This window comes from Pongo abelii, chromosome 8, assembly GCF_028885655.2.
Source record: "Pongo abelii isolate AG06213 chromosome 8, NHGRI_mPonAbe1-v2.0_pri, whole genome shotgun sequence".
NCBI lineage: Eukaryota > Metazoa > Chordata > Mammalia > Primates > Hominidae > Pongo > Pongo abelii.
This window is the reverse complement of record NC_071993.2, coordinates 28,468,527-28,493,731: the sequence shown is the minus strand read 5'-3', so window position 1 is coordinate 28,493,731 and position 25,205 is coordinate 28,468,527. Positions and strand designations below refer to the sequence as shown.

Below are 25,205 nucleotides of genomic sequence, written 5' to 3'. Positions count from 1 at the left end.
ACTTGTTTTTTTTTTTTTTTTTTTTTGACTGGGGATTTTTACCTTTGTAATCTAGTAATTTTGCTAGGTTCGTCTCAGAATTGATTGCTGTTTGTTAACCTGAACTATAACTCATACAAATAAGGATAAATAATTTATTCCTCCTTTTTTAAAAAAAATCCATTTATATATACATATAGATATATGAGTTGTCAGGAATCCCAGCAAATCCAAGACTGATAAGGATTGTTCTTTTTTTTTAATTATTGGAATTCGTGGATCTTCATGAGTTATTCAGTCTCTACTGTTCTTTTATACAAACTACCTGACATACATGATTCAAAACATACTAAAAGTCTAATGCTCTAAATTTTCCATTACTTCAAAATGTCCTTAAAATTTAAAGGTTAGGTTTCAACATAAGTAAGTGCCTGCCTATAAAAGAGTTAAATTTCATGTTCTTTTTTTTTCGTTGGAGGTGGGGTCTCACTCTGTCATCCAGGCTAAAGTACAGTGGCATGATGAGGGGTCAGTGCAGCCTCAAACTCCTGGGCTCAAGCGATCCTCCAAGTTTCGTGTTCTTTAGATCAAGGAAATTAAGGAACAGGTATTTCTATTAATATTTTGTAAGTGCCCAGGACTCTAAGAAATGTTACCTAACAATTTACATAAATAATATACTAATTTCCTACAATTTCTCTTACAAAATATTTTCCTTCCACACGTTGTAAAGTAAACATTTGTTGGACTGATTGTTACATGGCCCAGTGTTATGTGATCGTGTAATGAAAGACTCTTTCACATACACAAGGATAGAATTAAAACTTACCATGGAATCTGTAACTCTAAATTTCCTCTCTTCTGTGGTTTAAACATAATTATGTTGCATTTGCATAGTTTTTTTTTTCACTTTTTACATTGGGTTTATTTGTTCTTTGCAAAAAGGGGGAAAAAAGTAAAGCTATGCTTGTTTGTATACAGAAGAGATTTAATCTCTCTGTGGCTGCCCAGATATTTCTTTTGCCACAGAACCAGTCTTCGTGACCTTTCAGGGTTTATGCAAAACATAAAATAGAATGTGTTTTACATGTTTGTATCAACAAGAACATTTTTCTTTCCTCTCACATTTTCATTTTTGTTTTTCATCTGCATACTTTTAAAGCACGTAGATTTAACTGAGATACAAAAGTGTCAAATGGAGAGTAATTTGGTGAAGCATTTAATCTTCCGAATCTTGGTTTTCTCATTTAAAACAGGCTCTAGGGATTTTTAAATTTGAGGATTATGTGGGTTTTATTTTTCTACATTCTGTATCTCATCCAGCCAGTTGTGATATGCACTCATATTAATAGATGAAAGAATGGGCTTCTCAGTACTATTTACTATGAGAGCGCATATGTGTATATGTGTGTTCACAATAAAATAAAAAGCCTTTAAAAATTTTTTAATTTGTAAAATATACATAAAGGAAAGTGCATAATGAAAATTAACACATTAGTAAAATATTGGAAGGGAAACACTTATGTAACTGCCATCCAAGTCGAGAAATAGAATATGGTCATTATTATAAACCCTTGGCTGCCCTTCGTCACAGCCCACTCAGTGCCACCTCTCTTTACTCTGGGGATATCTCCTTTTTTTGCCTTTTATGGTAATTAGGACCTTGCTTCTTTTTCATAATTTTATACTTGAGAATTCATCCCTATAAACTATAGCTTAGTTTTGTTTCTATTTGGAGTGTATCTGAATGAAAGCATAAAGTGTTTTGTCTGACGTTTTGTTCTAAATTACGGGTTATTTTTACACTTCATTGTTTAGTTTAGTGAGTTTTCATAGTTGTATACAGCCATATAACCAGCAGGCAAAAGTAATTATAAAACACGTCCTTCATCCAGGAAAGTTTACTCATGTTATGTTTCAACCAATTTTCATGCCCACTCTAAGCAACCACTTTTTTATTTCCATTACTATAGATTAGTATTGCATATCCTTGCATTGGAATTTCTGAGTCATCGCAGAGTATGTGTTTAACTTTACTAGAAACTTCCAAATAGTACACAAAAGTGATTGTACGATTTTACACTCCTACCAGTGCCAATACTTAGTGCTGTCAGTCTTCTTTAAAAAATTTAGTCATTCTAATAGGATGAAATGGTATGTCATTGTAGATTTCATTTTCATTTTTCTGATAACTAATGGTATTGAGTAACTTTCCATATCTTTATTACCGATTTGTATATATTGTTTTGTGGCCTGTTAAAGTCTTTTGCCCATTTTTAATTGGATTGTTTCTCTTTTGTTGAAGTCTATTACATATTTTGAATACATATGCGTTATTAGATATATGTACTGTGGAATAATTTTTCCCCAGTAAGCATTAAGACTTCCTTTTGAGCAGAAACCTTTAATATGAGGAAGGTCAATTTTTCAGTTGTCCTTTAAGGTTCATGGGATTCTGTCCTGTCTGTGATCAGACTAGTTTTTAAGTATGGCATGAAAGGGGGTCAAAATTAATTGCTTCATACAGTATCCATTCGTCCCAGTACCATTTATTAAAAACACTATTTTTCATTTGATTAACTTGGTATCTCAGTTGAAGTTCAACTGACTGTAAATGAATGGGTCTATTTCTGAGCTAATTTAAGGAAAATGGGAATCTTAATGATATTGAGACTGCCAATCCATTAATGAGGTATATATTGCCATTTATTTGGGTCTTTCATTTCTCTCAGCAATACCTTGTAGTTGCAATGTAGAGCATTGCACACTTTGCATTATACTTTTTCTAGTTATCTACTTATTTGTGGTTTTGTGATTGATAATTATTTTTAATTTTTTCCAGGTGTTTTTTTACAAGTAATGGATACATAATTAATTTTTGAATATATCTTTTTATATTCAAATATACCTTTATGTATGCTGGCAAACTTGCTAACTTTATTTTTTCCAATTTTTTTTGTAGATACCATAGGGTTTTCTACATGTAGAAATACATAATCTGCAAAAAATGACAGTTCACTTCCCCCCACAATCCTTATGTCTGTTATTTCTGTTTTGTGTGTGCTTTATTAAGCAGGCCAAGACCTCTGTTGCAATCAAATGAGTGCAAACATATATGTTCTGTACCTAATCTTGGGGAGAAAGCATTCAATTTTTCACCATTAAGTGTGATGTTAGTGGTAGGTTTTTGTAGATGTTTTATCAGATTGAAAAAGTTTCCTTCTATTCCTAGTTTGCTGTGAGAGCTATATTTTAATAAAAATGGATTTTTGAATTTTATATGATGCCCTTCTATATCTATTGAGATGATCAGATGATTTTTCTTTTGTTCTATAAATAAATAAGATGATTTTTCTTTTGTTCTATTAATAAAGTGACTTATCATGATTTGTTTTGGAAGGATGAGCCAGACTTCCATTCCTTGGATAAAATCACTCTGATCATGTTGCGTTACCTTTTCATGCATTCTTGCATTCAAGTTGCTGATATTTTATATTTTGTGTTTATGTTCATGAGATATGTTGATTTGTAGTTTTCTTTCCTTGTAATATCTTTGTCAAGTGTTAGTATCAGGTTTATGCAGGCCTTACAGGACAAGTTGGGAAATTATTTTTTCTCTTTATTTTCTGATAGATTTTGTGTAGGATTATTTTTTCTTAAATATTGATATAATTCACTTAGCAGAATTATCTAAGTTGGAGTTTTTTTATGAAAAGGATTCCTTTTTAATTGGTTTTTAAAATTACAAATTCAATTTATTTAAAGATGTGGCACTATGTAGGTTTTCAATTCCTTCTTGGGTCAGTTTTGGTAATTTGGAAATATGTTCATTTTATTTTATTTCTTAGCCTAAAATTATTGTAATATCCTTGTATTATTCATTTTATTATTCTTGTAATCTTTGTAGATTCTATAATGATAGTAGTTCTCATTTTTCTCTCTCTCCATCAATCTCTTTTTTGGGAGGAACATGGTCCATTAAAAAATAATCTGTGAGCTAATTATTTTTATATTTTCAATTGGTTTTACAAACAAAAACAAAAACAAAGCAAAGAAGACTATTCAATAGAGCTTATATGTTACCTACAAAGCCTACAATATTTGCTATCTGGACCTTTACAGAAAAAGTTTGTCAACCTTTCTTTAGTGGTTTACCATTTTTAAAGAACCAACTTTTGACTTTATTTTCTCTATTTTTGTCTATTCCCTATTTCATTAATATCTGCCTTTATTTTTAATTATTTTATTTATTGTACTTATTTGTGTTTAACTTTTGCTTCTTTTTCTAGCTTCTTGAGGTAAAAGCTGTGTTCATTGGTATTATAGGCCAATTCTTGTCTTATATAATTTTTAAAGGTATACATTTTTCTTTAAGCACAGTTTTAGCCTCATCCCACAAACATAAGTTGTGATTTCATTTTTATTTAATTCAAAAAGTTTCTATTTTTTGTGTGATTTACCTTGGACCCAGGGATTATTTACAAGTGCTGCTTAATTTCTAAAACTGGTTATTTTCCAGATCCCATGTTGTTACTGATTTCTAGTTTAAAACCACAAGGTCAGGGATGATATTATACGTGATTTCAGTTCTTTCATATTAGGCTTTATGACTCAGCCGTCTGGTCTGTATTTGTTAATATTCCATTTGCACTGAGAGAAAACTGTGTATTCTGCAGTAGTTGTATGCAATGCTTTTAAAATGTTGATTAAGTGAAATTGGTTAAGTGTGTTTTTTCAGTCTTTTCTATCTTTATCATTTTTTAAATTTTATTTTATCAACTCCTGAGAAAGGGGTGTGAAAATTTTCGATCATGATTGTAGATTTGTTTATTTGTAGTTTTTTCTTCCTAGAGCTGTCCCTTGAACAACACAGGGGTTAGAGACACTAACCCTCCATGCGGTCGAAAATCTGTGTGTAACTTTTGGCTTCCCCAAAACTTAGCTACTAATAGCCTACTGTTGACCAGAAGCCTTACCAATAGCATAAACAATTAGCACATATTTTGTATGTTATATACTGATTTCTTACAATAATGTAAGCTAGACAAAAGAAAATGTTATTAAGAAAATTCTAAGGAAGAGAAATATAATTACTATTCATTAAGTGGAAGTGAATCTTCATAAAGATCTTCATCTTGGTCATCTTCACGTTGAGCAGGCTGAGGAGGAGGAGGAAGAAGAGGCATTGGCCTTGCTGTCTCAGGGGTGGCAGAGATGGAAGGAAACCCACATGTAAGTGGTCCCACACAGCTCAAACCCATGTTATTCAAAGGTCAACTGTATTTATAATTCTCTTCATTGACAGTGAGAAAATGACTTCCATCCTTACTTATTTGATCAATTTCTCTGTATGTAACCAAGCTTTCATCATCATCTCCATCTCCTCCCCTTTGCAGATGCTCTCCTCACCCTGTGCTGGTTCTGATTACCATGCTGGATTACCCAGCCTCCAAAATGTTCTCTTCACCCCATTCAGGCTCTAGTTCCCCATGTTAGGCCACCTTCCCCTCGTATGTCTGCCCTCCCCGCCCCGCTCAGCTTTTGATCTCCTGTGCCATGCTGCTCCACTATATTGGCACTTTCTTTCACACTTTTCAGTCTCTGTTCCCACATACCAGGCTAATTCTCAGTGGGGATATTCCCCTTATTCTGCTAGGATTCTGACTTCACGCATTGGGTTGCACCACTAAAGATTGCTTCAATCACTCTATTTAGGTTTTAATATCTTGTGACTGTTTCCCCCTACACTTAGAGAGATTCTCTCTTCATCCTTCTTGTGCTCTAACACTCCATGCTGGACCATTAAAGCAACCTTGTTGGCTCACCTGCTAATTGAGGCCATATATATGAACAAATGTGAACAGTTTGTGTCCATATTGTAGGCATGGTTAAGATCATAGAGTTTCTTTCTGGCAATATCATGGATGACTACTTTGTTCTGCCCCACACAATGGTTTTGCTGTGCTCCACTTACTGGCTTTAGGGCTAAGGCAAGGGGAAGAGGATTTACTATCCCTTTTCAAGGATGTTTTCACTGGATACAGAAGTCTAGGCTGACAGTTCTTTTCCTTCTAGCATTTTATAAATGCCGTTCTATTGTCTTCTTGCCCTCATTGTTTCTTATGAGAAGTCAGAATTCAATCATATCATAATTCCCTATACCTACTGTGCTATGTATACTGTTCCCTCACATTTACATGTTGAAACTTAATCCCCATTGTGAGAAAATTTAGAGCTGAGACTTTTGGGAAGTGATTAGGACGTGAGGGTAGAGGCCTCATAAATGAAATTAATGCCCTTTTAAAAGAGTCCCCAGACAGCTCCTTTGCCCCTTCTACCATGTGAAGTTAAGGTGAAAATATGGCTGTCTATGAACCAGTAAGCAGGCTCTCACTAGACACTGAATCTGCCTGCCTTTATCTTTGACTTCCCAGCCTCCAGAACTGTGAGAAATAAATGTGTGTTGTTTACAAGCCACCCAGCATATGGCATTCTGTTATTGCAGCCTGAAGGGACTAAGACATATGCATTTTTTTTCTTTGGTTGCTTTTAAGATTGGCTTTTTACCTTTGGGTTTCAGCCATTTGATTATGATGTGTGTAGGTGTGGTTTTTACTTTCATTTATACTGTGGTTTTTACTTTCATTTAGGTTTCACTGAGCCCATCAATTTGGGGGAAGATTGTGATTATCACCTTCACAAATATTCTTTGGTCCCATTCTCTCTCTGTCTTCTTCTTGGTATTCCAATCATGCATATGTTGTTTCATTTAATAATATTTCACAGACATTGAACTCTGTCACTTCTTTTTCAAAGGAGAAAAGGTCAGGCTTTTCTCTTTGTTTTTCTGTTTGGATATATTTTATTGCCTTGAATTCATAGATCCCTTTCTCTTCTGTGTCTGGTTTGCTGTTAAGCCCATCTAATGAATTCTTCATTTCTAATACTGTAGTTTTCAAATACAGCATTTCCATTTTATATACATATATAAAGTATGTGTATACATGGGTATTTATATACACACACATATATATACACACACATACATACATATTTATAAATAATGGAAATGCTATATTTCTCCTTTGCCTACAGAGGCGATAACCACAAATTGGTCATTAAAGGGAACAGATTAAACATTTATTCTGCCTTTATGGAGAAACTGTAATTGAGCTCTAGTTAATGAAAGAAAAGCTCTTTTTCATAGAATAATGTCAAGTAACAAATTGAGAAAATGAACAGAATTAGAAAAATCACTATTTTACAATTCCCAATAAAATAATTACTTTAGGCAAGGATAATTAATGAATGCTAAAACTTAAAATAGGGAATGATTGTTGGAACAGGACTTTCTCAGGGAGACATAATATGACCCCACAGATTGTTATACAATGAAAAGAAAAAATGGCGTCTTTACAGTGGAAAGGTCTGGTGGTCACCAGCATAATTAAATGACCAAACTCAGCATTGCTAAAAGTTGGACAACTAGATATTTTGTGCCTCTCGATGTGTTTCAATGCATGGGATATAATTGGCTCTCACTTAATATTTATTGTTTGATCTCATTCTTTTTTATGGCTGTGTAGTACTCCATGGTTTGTATGTACATTTTCTTCAGTCTACCATTGATGGGCATTTAGGTTGATTTTATGTCTTTGCTACTGTGAATTTTGCTGCAGTAAACATATACATGCATGTATCTTTATGGTAGAATGATTTATATTGCTTTGGGTTTATACCTAATAATGGGATTGCTGGGTTAAATGTTAGTTGTTTTAAGTTCTTTGAGAAATCTCCGAACTGCTTTCCACAGTGGCTGAACTAATTTGCATTCCTACCAGCAGTGTACAAGCTTTCCCTTTTCTCCACAACCTTGCCAGCATCTGTTATTTTTTGACTTTTTCATAATAGCCATTCTGACTGATGTGAGATAGTATCTTCTTGTGGTTTTAATTTGCAGTTGTCTAATGATTAGTGATGTTGAACATTTTTTAATATGCTTGCTGGCCAGGTGTATGTCTTCTTTTGAGAAGTATCTGTTCATGTGCTTTGACCACTTTTTAATGGGGTTATTCAGTTTTTGCTTGTTAATTTAAGTTTCTTATAGATTGTGGATATTAGACTTTTGTCAGATGCATAGTTTGCATATATTTTCTCCCATTCTGTGAGTTTATCTTTTTACTCTGTGGATAGTTTCTTTTGCTGTGCAGAAGCTCTCTTCAGTTCAATTAGGTCTAATTTGTCCATTTTTATTTTGTTGTAATTGTTTTTGCAACAACATGCATAGAGCTGGAGACCATTACCCTAAGCAAATTAATGCAGGGATAGAAAACCAAATACCGCATGTTCTCACTTATCAGTGGAAAGCAAACACTGAGTACACATGGACACAAAGAGGGAAACAGTAGACTCCAGGGCCTACTTGAAGGTGGAGGGTGAGAGGAGGGTGAGGATCGAAAAACTACCTATCAGGTACCATGCTTATTATCTGGGTAACAAAATAATCTGTACACCAAACCCCCACGACGCATAATTTACCTATTTAACAAACCTGCACATGTACCCCCGAAACTAAAAAGTTGAAAAAAGAAGGAGAAACGTATTTACTATATGATGAATAATTTTTCTGACAAAAAAAGGTTTCTAGAGTCTTTCTAATCATATTGTTTATACCAACTATAAAAGCATAGACTATCCTCCTGCTTTCCAAAGGCTAAGGAATTTCTGACATACTTATCCCACGACTGCCACATTCACATCTTTTCTCCAAATTTGTTGTCCCATAGCCTCTTTGGAATAACACATAGAGGTCGAAACGTAAAAACCTTAAGGATTTTTTTAAAGGTAAAATTCTCTTCTAATCTGTTTTTCCCAGGGATGATCATTTTAATTCTGACATACATTTATGTTTCCCATTTTACTGAATTGCCAACTTGGTTTCAAAACTTGTAGATGACAGTCGCATCCTTTAATGTTGTGGTTTGAGAGCGTCATGTTCTTTTAAGCAAACCACACTTAGTTTGAGCCACTTTCATACGATGGTATTTATCAGTGTAATTTTCAGCAAATACTGTGAAGTTTTTAGAAAACATGCAAAATTATGGTTTCAAAATAGATATGTTGATATTGCCAGAAAGAAACCCTACAACCTTGCCTGTGCCCACAGTATGGGCACAAACTGTTCACATTTGTTCATATATATGGCCTCAATGGGCAGACGAGCCAGCGAAACTTCATAGCAGTCCTGGAAAATGTTAACATAACAAGAGCCTGAGAAACATAGCAAGCAGCTGCATCTTTTTGGTTTTTTTTTTTTTTTAAATAACCAAAAACACGTACATGTATTCATCTTTCTAGAGCTGTTATTTTGCCAGCCAGGCAGTTTGATTTCAGAGATAAAGCTGAAGATCTTGAAAGCATGTAATTCAGTTTTGTTTTTATAATGTCAAGAAATTAATTTAGGATTCTATTGCTATGCAAAATGAGAAGAGCTACCATACTGCTGGAAATGAATTCACAGCAAGGTGCTAATCAAATTGAAAGAACTATATAAGGGGTAGATCTGTTGAAAATGGAGAGTGGTATAAATTAACACCACCTATAAGCCCATCAATGTGTAATGCAGAAAGCAATGAAGTTGTCAAGAAATTCTGAGAAAATACACTTTCCACTTAGAGACAACTTCAAATGAAAACTTTACTGCTTAGATTTAGAATTTGAACATGTATTTTGCAAGTATGAGGTTTAAGGAGGAATGTACTTGTGTTGGGAGAGATTTTTGATGCAATGAAAAAGAGTAAGCAAAGGCTGTCTTGTTTCAGATCCATTTCATCAATATTCACTGGTGTGGTAGCCTGCTGGGAGTGTGGTGGGAAATACAGAATTCCTGCTGTCATGGAGATTACATGGTAATTGGGGAGATAAGAAGCACACAACACATGACTACAAGGCAAAGTAATGTGGTATGAGGGGCAGGAAAAGGGAGAGCAAAATTAAAAAGAAGCTTAAAGGAGGAAGATGCCAGAGAATTTGTGAAAGAGGTTTTGTTGTAGACCTTAAGTGATGGATTACTATGTAAAATACGGAGATGGCTGGGAAACAGCTATAGTTGAAAAGTGCATAACGGGGAGAATCCCTGTGGCCTGTGAGTAAACTGGTGTCTTCTGTCTGTGTTCATGTGAAACTCCATGCTCACATCTATTGCAGCATTTATTACAGATTATAATGGTCTGTTTATCACCCTCACAAGACTGTAGTTTCCCAATGGTCAATTAAAATACAGTCAGTCCTCATTATTTGCAAATTCTGAATTGATGAATTCATACAGTCTCTAAACTTTATTTATAACCCCCAAATCAGTAGTCACATCACTTGGGCTGTTATTCCTGGACACGTGCAGAGCAGGGACACATTTTGAGTCACCTGGTGCACATGTTCTCTGCTGAGGTCCAAAAAGGTGACATTCTGACTTTTCGTTCCAGCTCTCACACTGTGAACAGCTCGTCCATTTGGCAGTCTGTTTAGTGCCACGTTTTTCACAGTCTGTGCTCTGGGATGGTGATTTTGCTGTTTTAATACGGTCCCTAAACATAGTGCTGAAGTGCCGCCCAGTGTTCCTAAGTGCAGGATGGCGGCGATGTTCCTTTTGGAAAAAATCTGTGTATTCCCTAAACGCCATTCATTCACAAGTTACAGAGCTATTGGCCATAAGTCCGATATTCATGATTCAACAATCTATATTTAATAAGGTGTCTTTAAAGAGAAATACACATGAAACAACATTACATATTGATTGGTTGATGAAAACATTCTGACCAGAGGCTCATGGGAACCCACTTTATATATACCCTAGGAGTAGTAGTTCAGTATTTGTTCATCTAAGGTTTGCAGTGACTTGATAGAGCATAACTTCCCCTGATGAGAATTGACTGTATCTGGTTTTGTTGTTGTTGTTGTTGTTGTTGAGACAGGGTCTGGCTCTGTCATCCAGGCTAGAGTGCAGTGGCTCAATCTGGGCTCACCGCAACCTCCGCTTCCTGGGCTCAAGTCATCCTCCTACCTCAGCCTCCCAAGTAGCTGAGATGAGTCGTGCACCACCATGCCTGGCTAATTTTTTTTTATTTTATTTTTTGTAGAGACAGGATCCTTTGTTGCCTGGGCTAGTCTTGAACTCTTGAGCTCATGCGATCCACCCATCTTGGCCTCCCAAAGTGTTAGGATTACAGGCGTGAGCCACCATGCCTGACCCAAGTGTATCTGTTATTTCTGTATGCCTAGTACTTAGTGTTTAGTAGATAGTCAAGGAGTATTATGAGAAATTCCAGCTCCCTAAAAAATTTAAATACCAAGCTCTGGAATTGCAGGTTTAATACCATGAAGGCAACAGGAAGCCATTGGAGACTTTTTTCCCTAGGAGTGATCTTTGGGTTGAGAATTGTTTAGTAAGCGCTGATTAAATGTGCTAACTAGTGTCATGAACAGAATGAATATCCCTGGCATCCTGATCTCAAGGAGCTATTGCAGAAACTCTAAAAGTGTCTTTAGGAAAATTAATTTTGCAGGGATTTATAAGATGGGTTGAAATTGAGAAAAACTGAGGACACAAAACCAAGTTATTCCCTCACACAACGATCCTGATATGAAATGGTAAAGACTGGGATTTGGGTGCTAAAATAGAAAACAGGGAAATGGGCAGATACTTGAGTTATTGTGAAGTAAAATTTAGCAATAAATGACTTCATGAAGAGGATGAGGGAGATGGAAGGGATAAAGTTAAATTCTGAAGTTTACTACTCCTGACTTCGTTAGTTCCTCTGGTTGCAAATGTTTTTCAATCATGTTCTTGTCATAGGAAGTTATCATTCCGTACTGTTCTGAGCCTTTTTTTTTTTTTTCAAATGAAGACTCACTCTGTAGCCCAGGCTGGAGTACAGTGGTGCAATCTCGGCTCACTGCAACCTCCACCTCCTGGGTTCAAGCGATTCTCCTGCCTCAGCCTCCTGAGTAGCTGGGACTACAGGCGCGTGCCACCAAGCCTGACTAATTTTTGTATGTTTAGTAGAGACAAGATTTAGCCACATTGGCCAGGCTGGTCTTGAACTCCTGACCTCAAGTGATCTACCTGCCTTCGCCTCCCAAAGTGTTGAGATTACAGGTGTGAGTCACTGGGCCCCACCCCTGAGTCTTATTTTAAGACACCAGTAATGAGATCAAAATCCTCACTCATTATAGCTAAGTAGCTGATGAATTGCCTAGGGTTTGGGGTGAAAATGGTAAATGATAGATCTAATTTTACAATTACAGTGAATTTTTATAGTTAATTGTGAAATTTTGTCTATAACTTGTTTTAAAGTTAATTGTGAAATTTTGTCCAGGATTGAATGATCCTTTTTTTAAATTGCAAATTTGTGCCATCCAAATGACTTCCACTATAATGACAAGTTATTTCTGGCCAGCAGTATACAGTTAAATATCACTAATGCCAAATTTGCTGCGAAATTTTCAAGAAGATAGGGCAGACCATTATTCACTGTTGTTCATTGTGAAATTTTATATGGAAAAAAATAGAGGCTCAGAGATTGGCATTAGTTATATTTTAAGTAGCATATGGAAGGCAATATGACTTTTCAATTTAAATTTGAAAAGCATATCCTTCATTGTGAAGTGCTAGTATGTTTCTTTCGAGTTTTCATTAATTGAGAAATAAAACTGTTTTCTCTCAGCATGGTATGAAAGTTTTAGGTTTGAAAACCTACTTACTTAAGCTTTGCTTTAAAATAATTTTTATGTGTATTTTTTCTTATTAGAAGTCCTTTTTAAGACAGTTTTTTTTATCCTACTATAGGCCATTTGCATCACCAGTTTTTTTCAGTGCTCTTTTTCAGCATCACCAATTTTATAAAGTTATGCAAAACTGATCTCCTACTTGAAAACTTGGGAATAATACATTTTTCCCCCCTGGTAAACTCATCTAAGATAATCAAGACATCTAGATGTTTTTATGTCAATTTTCAAGGAAGAATTTGAATGGCATTTTAAGCTAGTATTTATTCTATCTGTGGCTCAATACTACATGTGTTTAATTCAACTTGAGATTAAAAATCAAAGGAATTTTGATGCTCTTTATCTTTTTTCATCTGCTTTGAGTTTAATATACCTTTCTGAACAAAGCCGTGTTTGTAAAGGTTATTAAGTTTTGTTTGGCCTTCTTTTCTGCTGTGAGTACCCAATGGACCTTACTGCGAGGTTATGCTCCTGGACTGATTGATATATAAACAGAAGACAGATAGTGTAGAGATGGGTCTGATGATAATTCATTTTTCAGCTAGTCATGAAGCTATTTTGATTACAGTGTGTTTAAGTAATTATAACACAGTCTGCAATGTTAGTCTTGCTGGGAAGGGTGCACATGGAAAACAAGTTACGTGTTATTCATGCCCAACAAAGGATGCACTGTGGTGTAATGATTTTAATTCCTAATGCTAGATTAGGACTGAAAGCATTTAAAATATGTCATACAGTAAGGTAAGTCAATTAAACATAGACCAAATAAAAAAGGTAACTGCACAGTTTTGAGGCATAAATATTTGTTTTGGAAAGTATTTAGATGTTACTATATGAAAGAAACCAGTATTTTTACATTTAGGTAACAGGTCTGTGTACAGCTAATTAAAAAATTACATGGCTTGATTTTCAGTTTATGTGAATCGTAACCATCAAGCAGCTTGTTTTCTGTGTCATGGATTTAAAACTGAAATCAGAGGGCTGACAATTCAACAGCATGTTATCTCCCTACTGTTGATGAAGTTTTGCAAAAAAAAAAATTCTAAGCAAAATATCAAAAGGAGAAAAAATAATTAAATAAGTGGGTCGTTAAAATGTTTGTCTTCACATACTAATGACAGTTTATATCATGATTTTGGGTTCCATGATAGGATAATTGATCGCTTAGATGGAGTTCGTTTGTTGTGGTCCCTGCTGAAAAATCCTCACCCAGACGTGAAGGCCAGCGCAGCGTCGGCACTCTGTCCATGCATCGAAAATGCAAAGGTAAGAACGGACTGCAAGTCAGTCTCTTCTAGAATCTCCAATACTATACTGAAAAATGCCACCACAGGTTACTAATTGCTTTTGACTTATTGTAAGTCAGATTTATCTGGTGGGAGACGGTGTTGCACAATGTTTATGCCAAAATAATTTCGGAGCATTGCTTTTTCTCTGGTCAGTTTTAAAATGCAAAGCAAAACTAGCCGAAGATGGCAGTGCTTGCCAAATTCTAGCTGATTGGTGCAATGGAAGCAAGCATCCCAGGTAAATCAGAGTGAGGACAAGTTGACTGTTCTTGTCTCTTGAGGGATAAGAAATTTGTCTGCATTTACCTGCTATCCAGAGAGGGTGCAGCCATGGGGGAGACGTGACTGCTTCTGTTGTCCTTACAGCCTGCAGAGAGAGAGCACTACGTTCTGTGTTGCCTTGAAAAGGTCACATGATTTCAATAACTCTCATTTTTCTTATCTGTCACTAAAAACAGGAGACCAGAAGTTTTGGAAATTGATTTTAGCCCTTGATTTGTAAATTTTATTATTTTCTTTGAAGATCACTTTTCAGCCTATTTCTCTTGACATTTTTTCTATAGGTTTAGAGATTGCCCTTTAAGATCCTTGTTGCTGAAGTTATTTCTGCCTGTTGAATATTTTTTTAAAATTATACTTTAAGTTCTGGGATACATGTGCAGAACGTGCGGGTTTGTTACATAGGTATACACATGCCATGGTGGTTTGCTGCACCCATCAACCCGTCACCTACATTAGGTATTTCTCCTAATGCTATTCCTCCCCTAGTCCCCCACCCCCTGACAGGCCCTGGTGTGGGTGTGTGATGTTCCCCTCCCTGTGTCCATGTGTTCTCATTGTTCAACTCCCACTTATGAGTGAGAACATGCGGTGTTTGGTTTTTTGTTCCTGTATTAGTTTGCTGAGAATGATGGTTTCCAGCTTCATCCATGTCCTTGAAAAGGACATGAACTCATTCGTTTTTATGGATGCATAGTATTCCATGGTGTACAAATGCCACCTTTTCGTTATCCAGTCTATCATTGATGGGCATTTTGGTTGGTTCCAAGTCTTTGCTATTGTGAATAGTGCTGCAATAAACATATACGTGTGCATGTGTCTTTATAGTAGAATGATTTATAATCCTTTGGGTATATACCCAATAATGGGATTGCTGGGTAAAATGGTATTCGTGGTTCTAGATCCTTGAGGAATCGCCACACTGTCTTCCACAGTGATAGAACTAATTTACACTCCCACCAACAGTGTAAAAGCATTCCTATTTCTCCACATCCTCTCCAGCATCTGTTGCTTCCTGACTTTTTAGTGATCGCCATTCTAACTGGTGTGAGATGATGTCTCATTGTGGTTTTTATTTGCATGTCTCTAATGACCAGTGATGATGAGCTTGTTTTCATATGTTCGTTGGTCGCATAAATGTCTTCTTTTGAGAAGTGTCTTTTCATATCTTTTGCCCACTTTTTGATGGAGTTGTTTTTTCTTATAAATTTGTTTAAGTCCCTTGTAGATTCTGGATATCAGCCCTTTGTCAGATGGATAGATTGCAAAAATTTTTTCCCATTCTGTAGGTTGCCTGTTCACTCTGATGATAGTTTCTTTTGCTGTGCAGAGCTTTTTAGTTTAATTCGATCCCATTTGTCAATTTTGGCTTTTGTTGCCATTGCTTTTGGTGTTTTAGTCATGAAATCTTAGCCCATGCCTATGTCCTGAATGGTATTGCCTACGTTTTCTTCCAGGGTTTTTATGGTTTTAGGTCTTACATTTAAGTCTTTAATCCATCTTGAATTAATTTTTATATAAGGTGTAAGGAAGAGGTCCAGTTTCAGTTTTCTGCATATGGCTAGCCAGTTTTCCCAACACCATTTATTAAATAGGGATACTTTCCCCATTGCTTGTTTTTGTCAGGTTTGTCAAAGATCAGATGGCTGTAGATGTGTGGCATTATTTCTGAGGCCTCTGTTCCATTTCATTTGTCTATATATCTGTTTTGATACCAGTACCATGCAGTTTTAATTACTGTAGCCCTGTAGTATAATTTGAAGTCAGGTAGTGTGATGCCTCCAGCCTTGTTCTTTTTGCTTAAGATTGTCTTGCCTATACAGGCTCTTTTTTGGTTCCATATGAAATTTAAAATAGTTTTTTATAATTCTGTGAAGAACGCCAGTGCTTGTTGGGGTTAGCATTTAATCTGTAAATTACTTTGAGCAGTATGGCCATTTTCATGATATTGTTTCTTCCTATCCATGAGCATGGAATGTTTTTCCATTTGTTTGTGTCCTCTCTTATTTCCTTGAGCAGTGGTTTGTAGTTCTCCTTGAAGAGGTCCTTCACATCCCTTGTAAGTTGTATTCCTAGGTATTTTTTTTTCACCCACAAAAAAGGATTTATTTACAGTGTAAAATTTATCATACACTTCTTTTTTTTTGAACTGAACATAACCTCAAGATTTTATTGTCTTCATAATAAAACAACAGATGAAATTTAGAACTGAATCACTTGGCTCCTTCTCTTCTTATCTCCTCCTAGTTCAAAATGCTTGCATGTCCTCATATCCAGCATTGTCTTAGATCTGCAGCTGGGCTCAGCGCTCAAGCCTCGGCACCATCTCCTTTGTAGTTTTAACCTTTTTACTGGAAAATTGGCTTACCTACAGAAATCAATGGCCTTGATATACACAAAAAATACTTAGGTTAAAGGACTTAAGAAAAACCCATGTATAATAGCAACAAAGAAGCATCCCTTTTGTGTTCTGAGTGGGAAGACGTCCCTTGTTTTTGGCTATCACAACTCATCATCAAGATGCCCATTCCCTCCAAGTTGACTTATAAATTGAATGCCATTCCTATAAAAATGCCAACAAGCTTTGTTTCATGGAGTTGGTAAGTTGATACTAAAGTTTCTATGGAAAATAAAAATGTCGGAATAGCCAGGGAAAAACTGGCACAAAATGGGCTAGCCCTATGGGCTATTAAAACAAACCATAAAGCGTCTGTATTTAGAACAGTGTGGCATTGGCCATGTGAACAGGCAGACAGACCAATGGAATAGGATAGAAAGTACAGAATAGACCTAAGTACAAATGGGAATTTAGTATATGATAAAAGTGGCATGTCAAATCTCAGAGGCAGAGATAGACTTTTTATATTTATTTATTTATTTATTTTTTATTGAGATGGAGTCTCACTCTGTCGCCCAGGCTGGAGTGCAGTGGCGTGATCTCAGCTCACTGTAACCTCCACCTGCTGGGCTTAAGCAATTCTCATGCCTCAGCCTCCTGAGTACTCAGCCCAAGATTCCCGCTCTGCTTCCTGCCATGATGCCACGTTCCCTGCACATACACAGCATCCTTGCCCTTCTTGTCCTGTGCCACTTTGTGGGGTTGGTGCTTGCCACACTTCTTACAGAAAGTCTGGAAGGCTTTAGAAATGTGCACCACATTGCAGGAGCACTATCACATGGAAAGCTATTGTTAATTTCTAAGTCATTTATGCTTACAGAACTGATAGGAGCTAAACTAAGGTGTGGGTCATTCTGTAGGAGGAAACCATTTGGGGAGTAGTCAACATAGTGGTCAAAAGAGTTTTTTAAAACTCCAAACCTCAGATTGTTGTCTACATATACCCTTTTGGGCAAAAGGTAGTCCTTATTTGGAGAAAACATAGACTGTATTATCTTGAGAAGGTCTAAAGGGAACCCCAGAGGGGAGGAAGAGGAGACACAGGAAGTCTTTTTGGTTGGGACAGTGGTCTTCCTGGTGGGGTGGACACCCTTGTCTTGGTGTGACCATAGAACTCATGGAAATGACAGGCAGCCTGCGACACCAGCTTTTCAGAGGAGAAGGGTTTCTTGCATGTATTGATGGGGCCTCAGCTGTATCTAATAGGAGGTACTGCACTGGAGGCCTCAGATGCCCTATTCCTAGGTATTTTATTCTCTTTGTAGCAATTGTGAATGAGAGTTCACTCATGATTTGGCTCTCTCTTTGTCTATTATTGGTGTATAGGAATGCTTATGATTTTTGCACATTGGTTTTGTATCCTGAGACTTTGCTGAAGTTGCTTATCAGCTTAGGGAGATTTTCAGCTGAGACGATGGGGTTTTCTAAATATACAATCATGACATCTGCAAACAAAGACAATTTGACTTCCTCTCTTCCTATCTGAATACCCTTTATTGCTTTCTCTTGCCTGATTGCCCTGGCCAGAACTTCCAATACTATATTGAATAGCAGTGGTGAGAGAGGGCATCCTTGTCTTGTGCTGGTTTTCAAAGGGAATGCTTACAGCTTTTGCCCATTCAGTATGATATTGGCTGTGGGTTTGTCATAAATAGCTCTTATTATTTTGAGATACATTCCATCAATACTTAGTTTATTGAGAGTTTTTAGCATGAATAAGTGTTGAATTTTATGGAAGGCCTTTTCTGCATCTATTGAGATAATCATGTGGTTTTTGTCACTGGTTCTGTTTATGTGATGGATTACGTTTATTGATTTGCATATGTTGAACCAGCCTTGCATCCCAGGGATGAAGCTGACTTGATCGTGTTGGGTAAGCTTTTTGATGTGCTGCTGGATTCGGTTTGCCAGTATTTTATTGAGGATTTTCACTCGATGTTCATCAGGGATATTGGCTTGACATTTTCTTTTTTTTTGTTGTGTCTCTGCCAGGTTTTGGTATGAGGATGATGCTGGTCTCATAAAATGAGTAAGGGAGGAGTCCCTCTTTTTCTGTTGCTTGGAATGGTTTCAGAAGGAATGGTACCAGCTCCTCTTTGTACCTCTGGTAGAATTCTGCTGTGAGTCCCTCTGATCCTGGGCTTTTTTTGGTTGGTGGGCTATTAATTACTGCTTCAATTTCAGAACTTTCTATTGGTCTATTCAGTGATTTGATTTCTTCCTGGTTTAGACTTGGGAGGGTATATGTGTCCAGGAATTTATCGATTTCTTCTAGATTTTCTAGTTTCTTTGTGTAGAGGTTTTTATAGCATTCTCTGATGGTAGTTTGTATTTCTGTGGGATCCGTGGTGATCTCCCCTTTATCATTTTTTATTGTGTCTATTTGATTCTTCTCTCTTTTCTTTTTTACTACTCTGGCTAGCAGTCTATTTATTTTGTTATTTTTTTCAAAAAACCAGCTCCTGGATTCATTGATTTTTTGAAGAGTTTTTCATGTCTCTATCACCTTCAGTTCTGCTCTGACCTTAGTTATTTCTTGTCTTCTGCTAGCTTTTGAATTTGTTTGCTCTTGCTTATCTAGTTCTTATCATTGTGATGTTAGGGTGTCAATTTTAGATCTTTTCTGCTTTTTCCTGTGGGCATTTAGTGCTATAAATTTCCCTCTAAACACTGCTTTAGCTATTTCCCATAGATTCTGGTATGTTGTATCATCGTTCTCATTGATTTCAAAGAACTTATTTATTTCTGCCTTAATTTCGTTATTTACCCAGTAGTCATTCAGGAGCAGGTTGTTCAGTTTCCATTTAGTTGTGTGGTTTTGAGAGAGTTTCTTAATCCTGAGTTCCAATTTGATTGCACTGTGGTCCGACAGACTATTTGCTATCATTTCCGTTCTTTTGCATTTGCTGGGGAGTGTTTTACTTCCAATTTTGTGGTCAGTTTTAGAATAAGTGCAATGTGGTGCTGAGAAGAATGTATATTCTGTTGATCTGGGGTGGAGAGTTATGTAGATATCTATTAGGTTCGCTTGTTCCAGAGCTGAGTTCAATTCCTGAATATCCTTGTTAATTTTCTGTCTCATTGATCTGTCTAATACTGACAGTGGGTGTTAAAGTCGCCCAGTATTATTATGTTGGAGTATAAGTCTCTTTGTAGGTCTCCAAGAACTTGTTTTATGAATCTGGATGCTTCTGTACTGGGTGCATATATATTTAGGTCAGTTAGCTCTTCTTGTTGCATTGATCCCTTTACCATTATGCAATGCCCTTTTTTGTCTTTTTTGATCTTTGTTGGTTTAAAGTCCATTTTATCAGAGACTAGGATTGCAACCCCTGCTTTTTTTTGCTTTCCATTTGCTTGGTAAAGATTCCTCTATTCCTTTATTTTGAGCCTGTGTCTGTCTTTGTACGTAAGATGGGTCTCCTGAATACAGCACACTGATGGGTCTTGATCTTTATCCAATTTGCCAATCTATGTCTTTTAATTGGGGCATTTAGCCCATTTACATTTAAGGTTAATATTATTATGTGTGAATTTGATCCTGTCATTTTGATGCTAGCTGGTTATTTTGCCCATTAGTTGATGTAGTTTCTTCATAGTGTTGATGGTCTTTACAATTCGGTATGTTTTTGCAGTGGCTGGTACCGGTTTTTCCTTTCCATATTTAGTGCTTCCTTCAGGAGCTCTCATAAGGCAGGCCTGGTGGTGACAAAATCTCACAGCATTTGATTGTCTGTAAAGGATTTTATTTCTCCTTCACTTATGAACTTAGTTTGGCTGGATATGAAACTCTGGGTTGAAAATTCTTTTCTTTAAGAATGTTGAATATTGGCCCCCACTCTCTTTTGGCTTGTAGAGTTTTTGCAGAGAGATCCACTGTTAGTCTGATGGGCTTCCCTTTGTGGGTAACCCAACATTTCTCTCTGGCTGCCTTAAGATTTTTTCCTTCATTTCAACCTTGCTGAATCTGATGATTATGTGTCTTGGGGTTGTTCTTCTCGAGGAGTAACTTTGTGGTGTTCTCTGTTTTTCCTGAATTTGAATGTTGGCCTGTCTTGCTAGGTTGGGGAAGTTCTCCTGGATAATATCCTGCAGAGTGTTTTCCAACTTGGTTCCATTCTCCCTGTCACTTTCAGGTACACCAATCAAAAGTAGGTTTGGTCTTTTCACATAGTCCCATATTTCTTGGAGGCTTCATTCGTTCCTTTTCATTCTTTTTTCTCTAATCTTGTCTTCATGCTTTATTTCACTAAGATGACCTTCAATATCTGATAACCTTTCTTCCGCCTGATTGATTCAGCTATTGATACTTGTGTATGCTTCACGAAGTTCTCTTGCTGTGTTTTTCAGCTCCATCAGGTCATTTCCGTTCTTCTCTAAAGTGATTATTCTAGTTAGCAATTTCTCTAACCTGTTTTTCAAGGTTCTTAGCTTCCTTGCCTTGGGTTGGAACATGCTCCTTTAGCTCAGAGGAGTTTGTTATTACTCACCTTCTGAAGCCTACTTCTGTCAATTCGTCAAACTCATTCTTCCAGTTTTGTTCCCTTGCTGGCGAGGAGTTATAATCCTTTGGAGGAGAAGAGATGTTCTGGTTTTTGGAATTTTCAGCCTTTTTGTGCTGGTTTTTCCCCATCTTTGTGGATTTTTCTACCTTTGGTCTTTGACGTTGGTGACCTTCAGATGGGGATTTTTTGTGGACATCCTTTTTGTTGATGTTGATGCTATTCCTTTCTGTTTGTTAGTTTTCCTTCTAACAGTCAGGCCCCTCTGCTGCAGGTCTGCTGGAGTTTGCTGGAGGCTCAGTCCAGACCCTGTTTGCCTGGGTATCATGAGCAGAGGCTGCAGAACAGCAAAGATTGCTGCCTGTTCCTTCCTCTGGAAGCTTTGTCCTAGAGGGGCACCTGCCAAATGTCAGCCAGCGCTCTCCTATATGAGGTGTCTGTCCACCCCTGCTGGGAGGTGTCTCCCAGTCAGGAGGCACTGGGGTCAGGGAGCCACTTGAGGAGGCAGTCTGTTCCTTAGCAGAGCTTGAGCGCTGTGCTGAGAGATCCACTGCTCTCTTCAGAGCCAGCAGACAGGAATGTTTAAGTTAGATGAAACTGCGCCCACTGCCACCCCTTCCCTCAGGTGTTCTGTCCCAGGGAGACGGGAGTTTTATGTATAAGCTCCTGACTGGAGCTACTTCCTTTCTTTCAGAGATGCCCTGCCCAGAGAGGAGGAATGTAGAGAGGCAGTCTGGCTACAGTGGCTTTGTGGAGCTGTGGTGGGCTCTGCCCAGTTCGAACGTCCTGGAGGCTTTGTTTACACTGTGAGGGGAAAACCACCTACTCAAGCCTCAGTAATGGCAGACTCCCCTCCCCCACCAAGCTTGAGCATGCCAGGTTGACTTTGGACTGCTATGCTCGCAGCGAGACTTTCAAGCCAGTGGATCTTAGCTTGCTGGGCTCCGTGGGAGTGGGATCTGCTGAGCTAGACCACTTGGCTCCCTGGCTTCAGCCTCCTTTCCAGGAGAGTGAACAGTTCTGTCTTGCTGGCATTCCAGGTGCCACTGGGGTATGAAAAAAAAACTCCTGCAGCTAGCTGGGTGTCTGCTGAAATGGCCCCCCAGTTTTGTGCTTGAAACCCATGGCTTTGGTGGTGTGGGCACCTGAGGGGATCTCCTGGTCTGCGGGTTGCAAAGACCATGGGAAAAGTGTAGTATCTGGGCCAGAGTACACTGTTCCTCATGGCACAGTCCCACACTCCCCCTTCCCTTGGCTAGTGGAGGGATTTCGCTGACCCCTTGTGCTTCCCAAGTGAGGTGACGCCCCAGTCTGCTTCTGCTTGCCCTCCGTGGGCTGTACCCACTGTCTAACAAGTCCCAATGAGATGAGATGGGTACCTCAGTTGGAAATGCAGAAATCACCCACTTTCTGTGTCGATCTCGCTGGGAGCTGCAGACCAGAGCTGTTCCTATTTGGCCATCTTGCCCAGGTCTTGTTGAATATTTTTATATAAAGGATAGTTCTACAATAAATTTAACTTGACTCTAAATGTCATCCTAAATATAATATTTTTTTAAAAGTGAATCATAATGTGTGTTTGGAATAGAGGAGACCTATTATAAATCCATTAATGGAATCATTTGTTATCACAGCCAAAAAATTAAAAAGATCTCAAATCTTTACTGGAATCACACTGTTATACATTGCAGCAGTAAAAAATAAATGTATTTTGGCAATGTATTCATCAATATCAATACATATCACAAATATGTTGAACAAAATAAAAACTTGCAGAAATAGATATATAATATAATTCCTATTAAAGTTCAAATATATTTTTTAAAGTGCTAAATTTAAATAATATTGTTTACAGAGAAAGAAATAAGCCAACTGGGGAAAGATTGATACAAATCCTTGAAGGATAATCTTAATCAGTCACTTCAACTAATCAGTCCAGTCCTTCATTCATAAATTTAAACAAAGATCACTATATATTTAAGGAATATTAACCATGTTAAAGACACACACCCACATGAACTAGCAGAACTGACTTCAGAAGAAACAGAGATAATGTAAGGAATGAAATAATTTTAAAATTAATATTCTCAGAAACACCTAAGGGTTCACATAAACTGTTATTAAAAATTCATAGGCTTAAAACTGATTTTTTTGGAAATTGAAGATATATTTGGCAAAACCACAAATTTAGTAGAAAGGATGAATACTGAGATGAATATGGCTAAATAATCATAACTAACGTAATAATAACTAAAGTTCTTTCCCTTTCCTAGAAAAGGATGTTATAGATACTGATTAACTCTCGATGGTCATTGAAAATCTATATTTAAATGTCAAATTTAATATTATCATTGGTGATTTGCCATTTTGATAGATATTATTTCTGCTTAGTGCTATTATTATATGTAAAGCGTGTTCTGTCTTCTTATGAATTTCAACTCCAAATCTAATTATCTATTATTGGGCTTAAAAGATTTTTCAATATTTTCATATTCATTATTCTCACATAGGCTTTCTTTCCTGAATATCTGGCTGGTCTCGTATGCAAGCAGCCTAAAACATGACCCAGCCCACCTCTCTCTTTGCTCTTGGCCCCGAGGTCTAAACTAGATCCTAGGCTACCGAAAGAGCTTCTTCCTGTTCCATTTCTCTTGAACTTCACCTACCCTCTGAATACTCCCTGCCTCCAGCCCTCTTTTTGTCTTGAAAGAAAGACAGCCTCCTGAAAAAGATCTCTGCTTGATCACATCTCTCACCAGGAACTGCCCTCTCTTGTATGCATTTATCATTGAGGCAACACGAACATTTGAAGAATCGTCAACAAGGAAGTGACATGAGCCACATGGCTAATTAGAAAATTAACCATGTAAGAGTGGGTGACAAATTGGCCTATTACAGTAGTTCAGATGAAAATGATTAAAATTTGACCTAACACCATGGCAGTGTGGATGGAGAGAAGAGACAATATAAGAAAGAATTGAAAAGTAGAATCAGGAATTGGTGAATGATTGGATGTTTGAATTTTGGATTTTTTTTCTTTAATGTCGACAGCTAGGAACATGATAGAATTTTTACCAAACATGGGAATAACATCGTCTGAGGAAAAGATGATGGTGTTGCCTTCCTGCAGGTAGAGATGTCCAGTCACTTGAATACACGAATCTGGATGTCAGGAGAGAATTCTGGATGGAGATATATGAGTAGGGGTCATCAGCCTTTAGGAGGTAGTGGAGGTCTGAGTGTAGGTGGAAGGGAGAAGGACTGGAGTGAGAGGAGACCACCAATGACAGAGTGAAGTAAAGAAGGAAGGGAGGCGGGTGGGAAGGGGATGGGAAAACCAGGAGAACTTGATTACAAAAAAGCCAAGAAAGGAGAGAAATCAAGAGGGAGGGAGAATGTTCAACAATATTATTTACCCCTAAGAAGACAATTTCCCTTGAAAAGTGAAAAGAGTACATTAAATACAGGAATTAGGCAGTCATGGTCATAGCCATTTCCACTGAAAGGTGAGAGTTTAAGTTGGATGGCACTGGAGCGAGAAATGAATTGAGGGGAGGAAATAGAGGAAAAGAGGATTCATAGTTTTTTCTAGAAGCTCAGCTATTAAGAGAAGGAGGCTAGTATGAAACCCGGAAGATAGCTCAGGTTTAGGAAATGATAAACATGGAAGAGGCATGTGTGTGTGTATCTATGTATCTATATCTATATACCTATTATCTATGCATCTAGAGAGAGTGCACATACACAAGCACAGATGGAGAAAAAAAGACAGGCCTGGCTCTCACTTGTTCCTTAATCCTATAAGCACATTGCTCTGAGTACTGTAAAAGATTTCTAGAGCACCAAGCAAAAGGATGGTTCTAGAATGCCTAATTGCTGAGGGCAAGTCCAGGAAGAACAAAACCAGAAGAGCAAGAATAGAAAGGAATACTGAAAGAGGCACCTCCTTATTTTATCCAGGCAACAAACGCATGG

At 37.3% G+C, this 25,205-nt stretch overlaps 1 protein-coding gene across 7 annotated transcripts in view; it reads left to right on the top strand.

Moving 5' to 3' along the window:
• ODAD2 (outer dynein arm docking complex subunit 2) overlaps positions 1-25,205 on the top strand; it is a 196,589-nt gene that overhangs the window by 86,962 nt on the left and 84,422 nt on the right. For all 7 annotated transcript variants that reach the window (XM_054522111.2, XM_009245208.3, XM_054522112.1 and 4 more), the window contains one exon: positions 13,914-14,028. In XM_054522111.2, the coding sequence (XP_054378086.1) occupies positions 13,914-14,028 (115 nt within the window). The remainder of the gene's footprint in view (positions 1-13,913; positions 14,029-25,205) is intronic.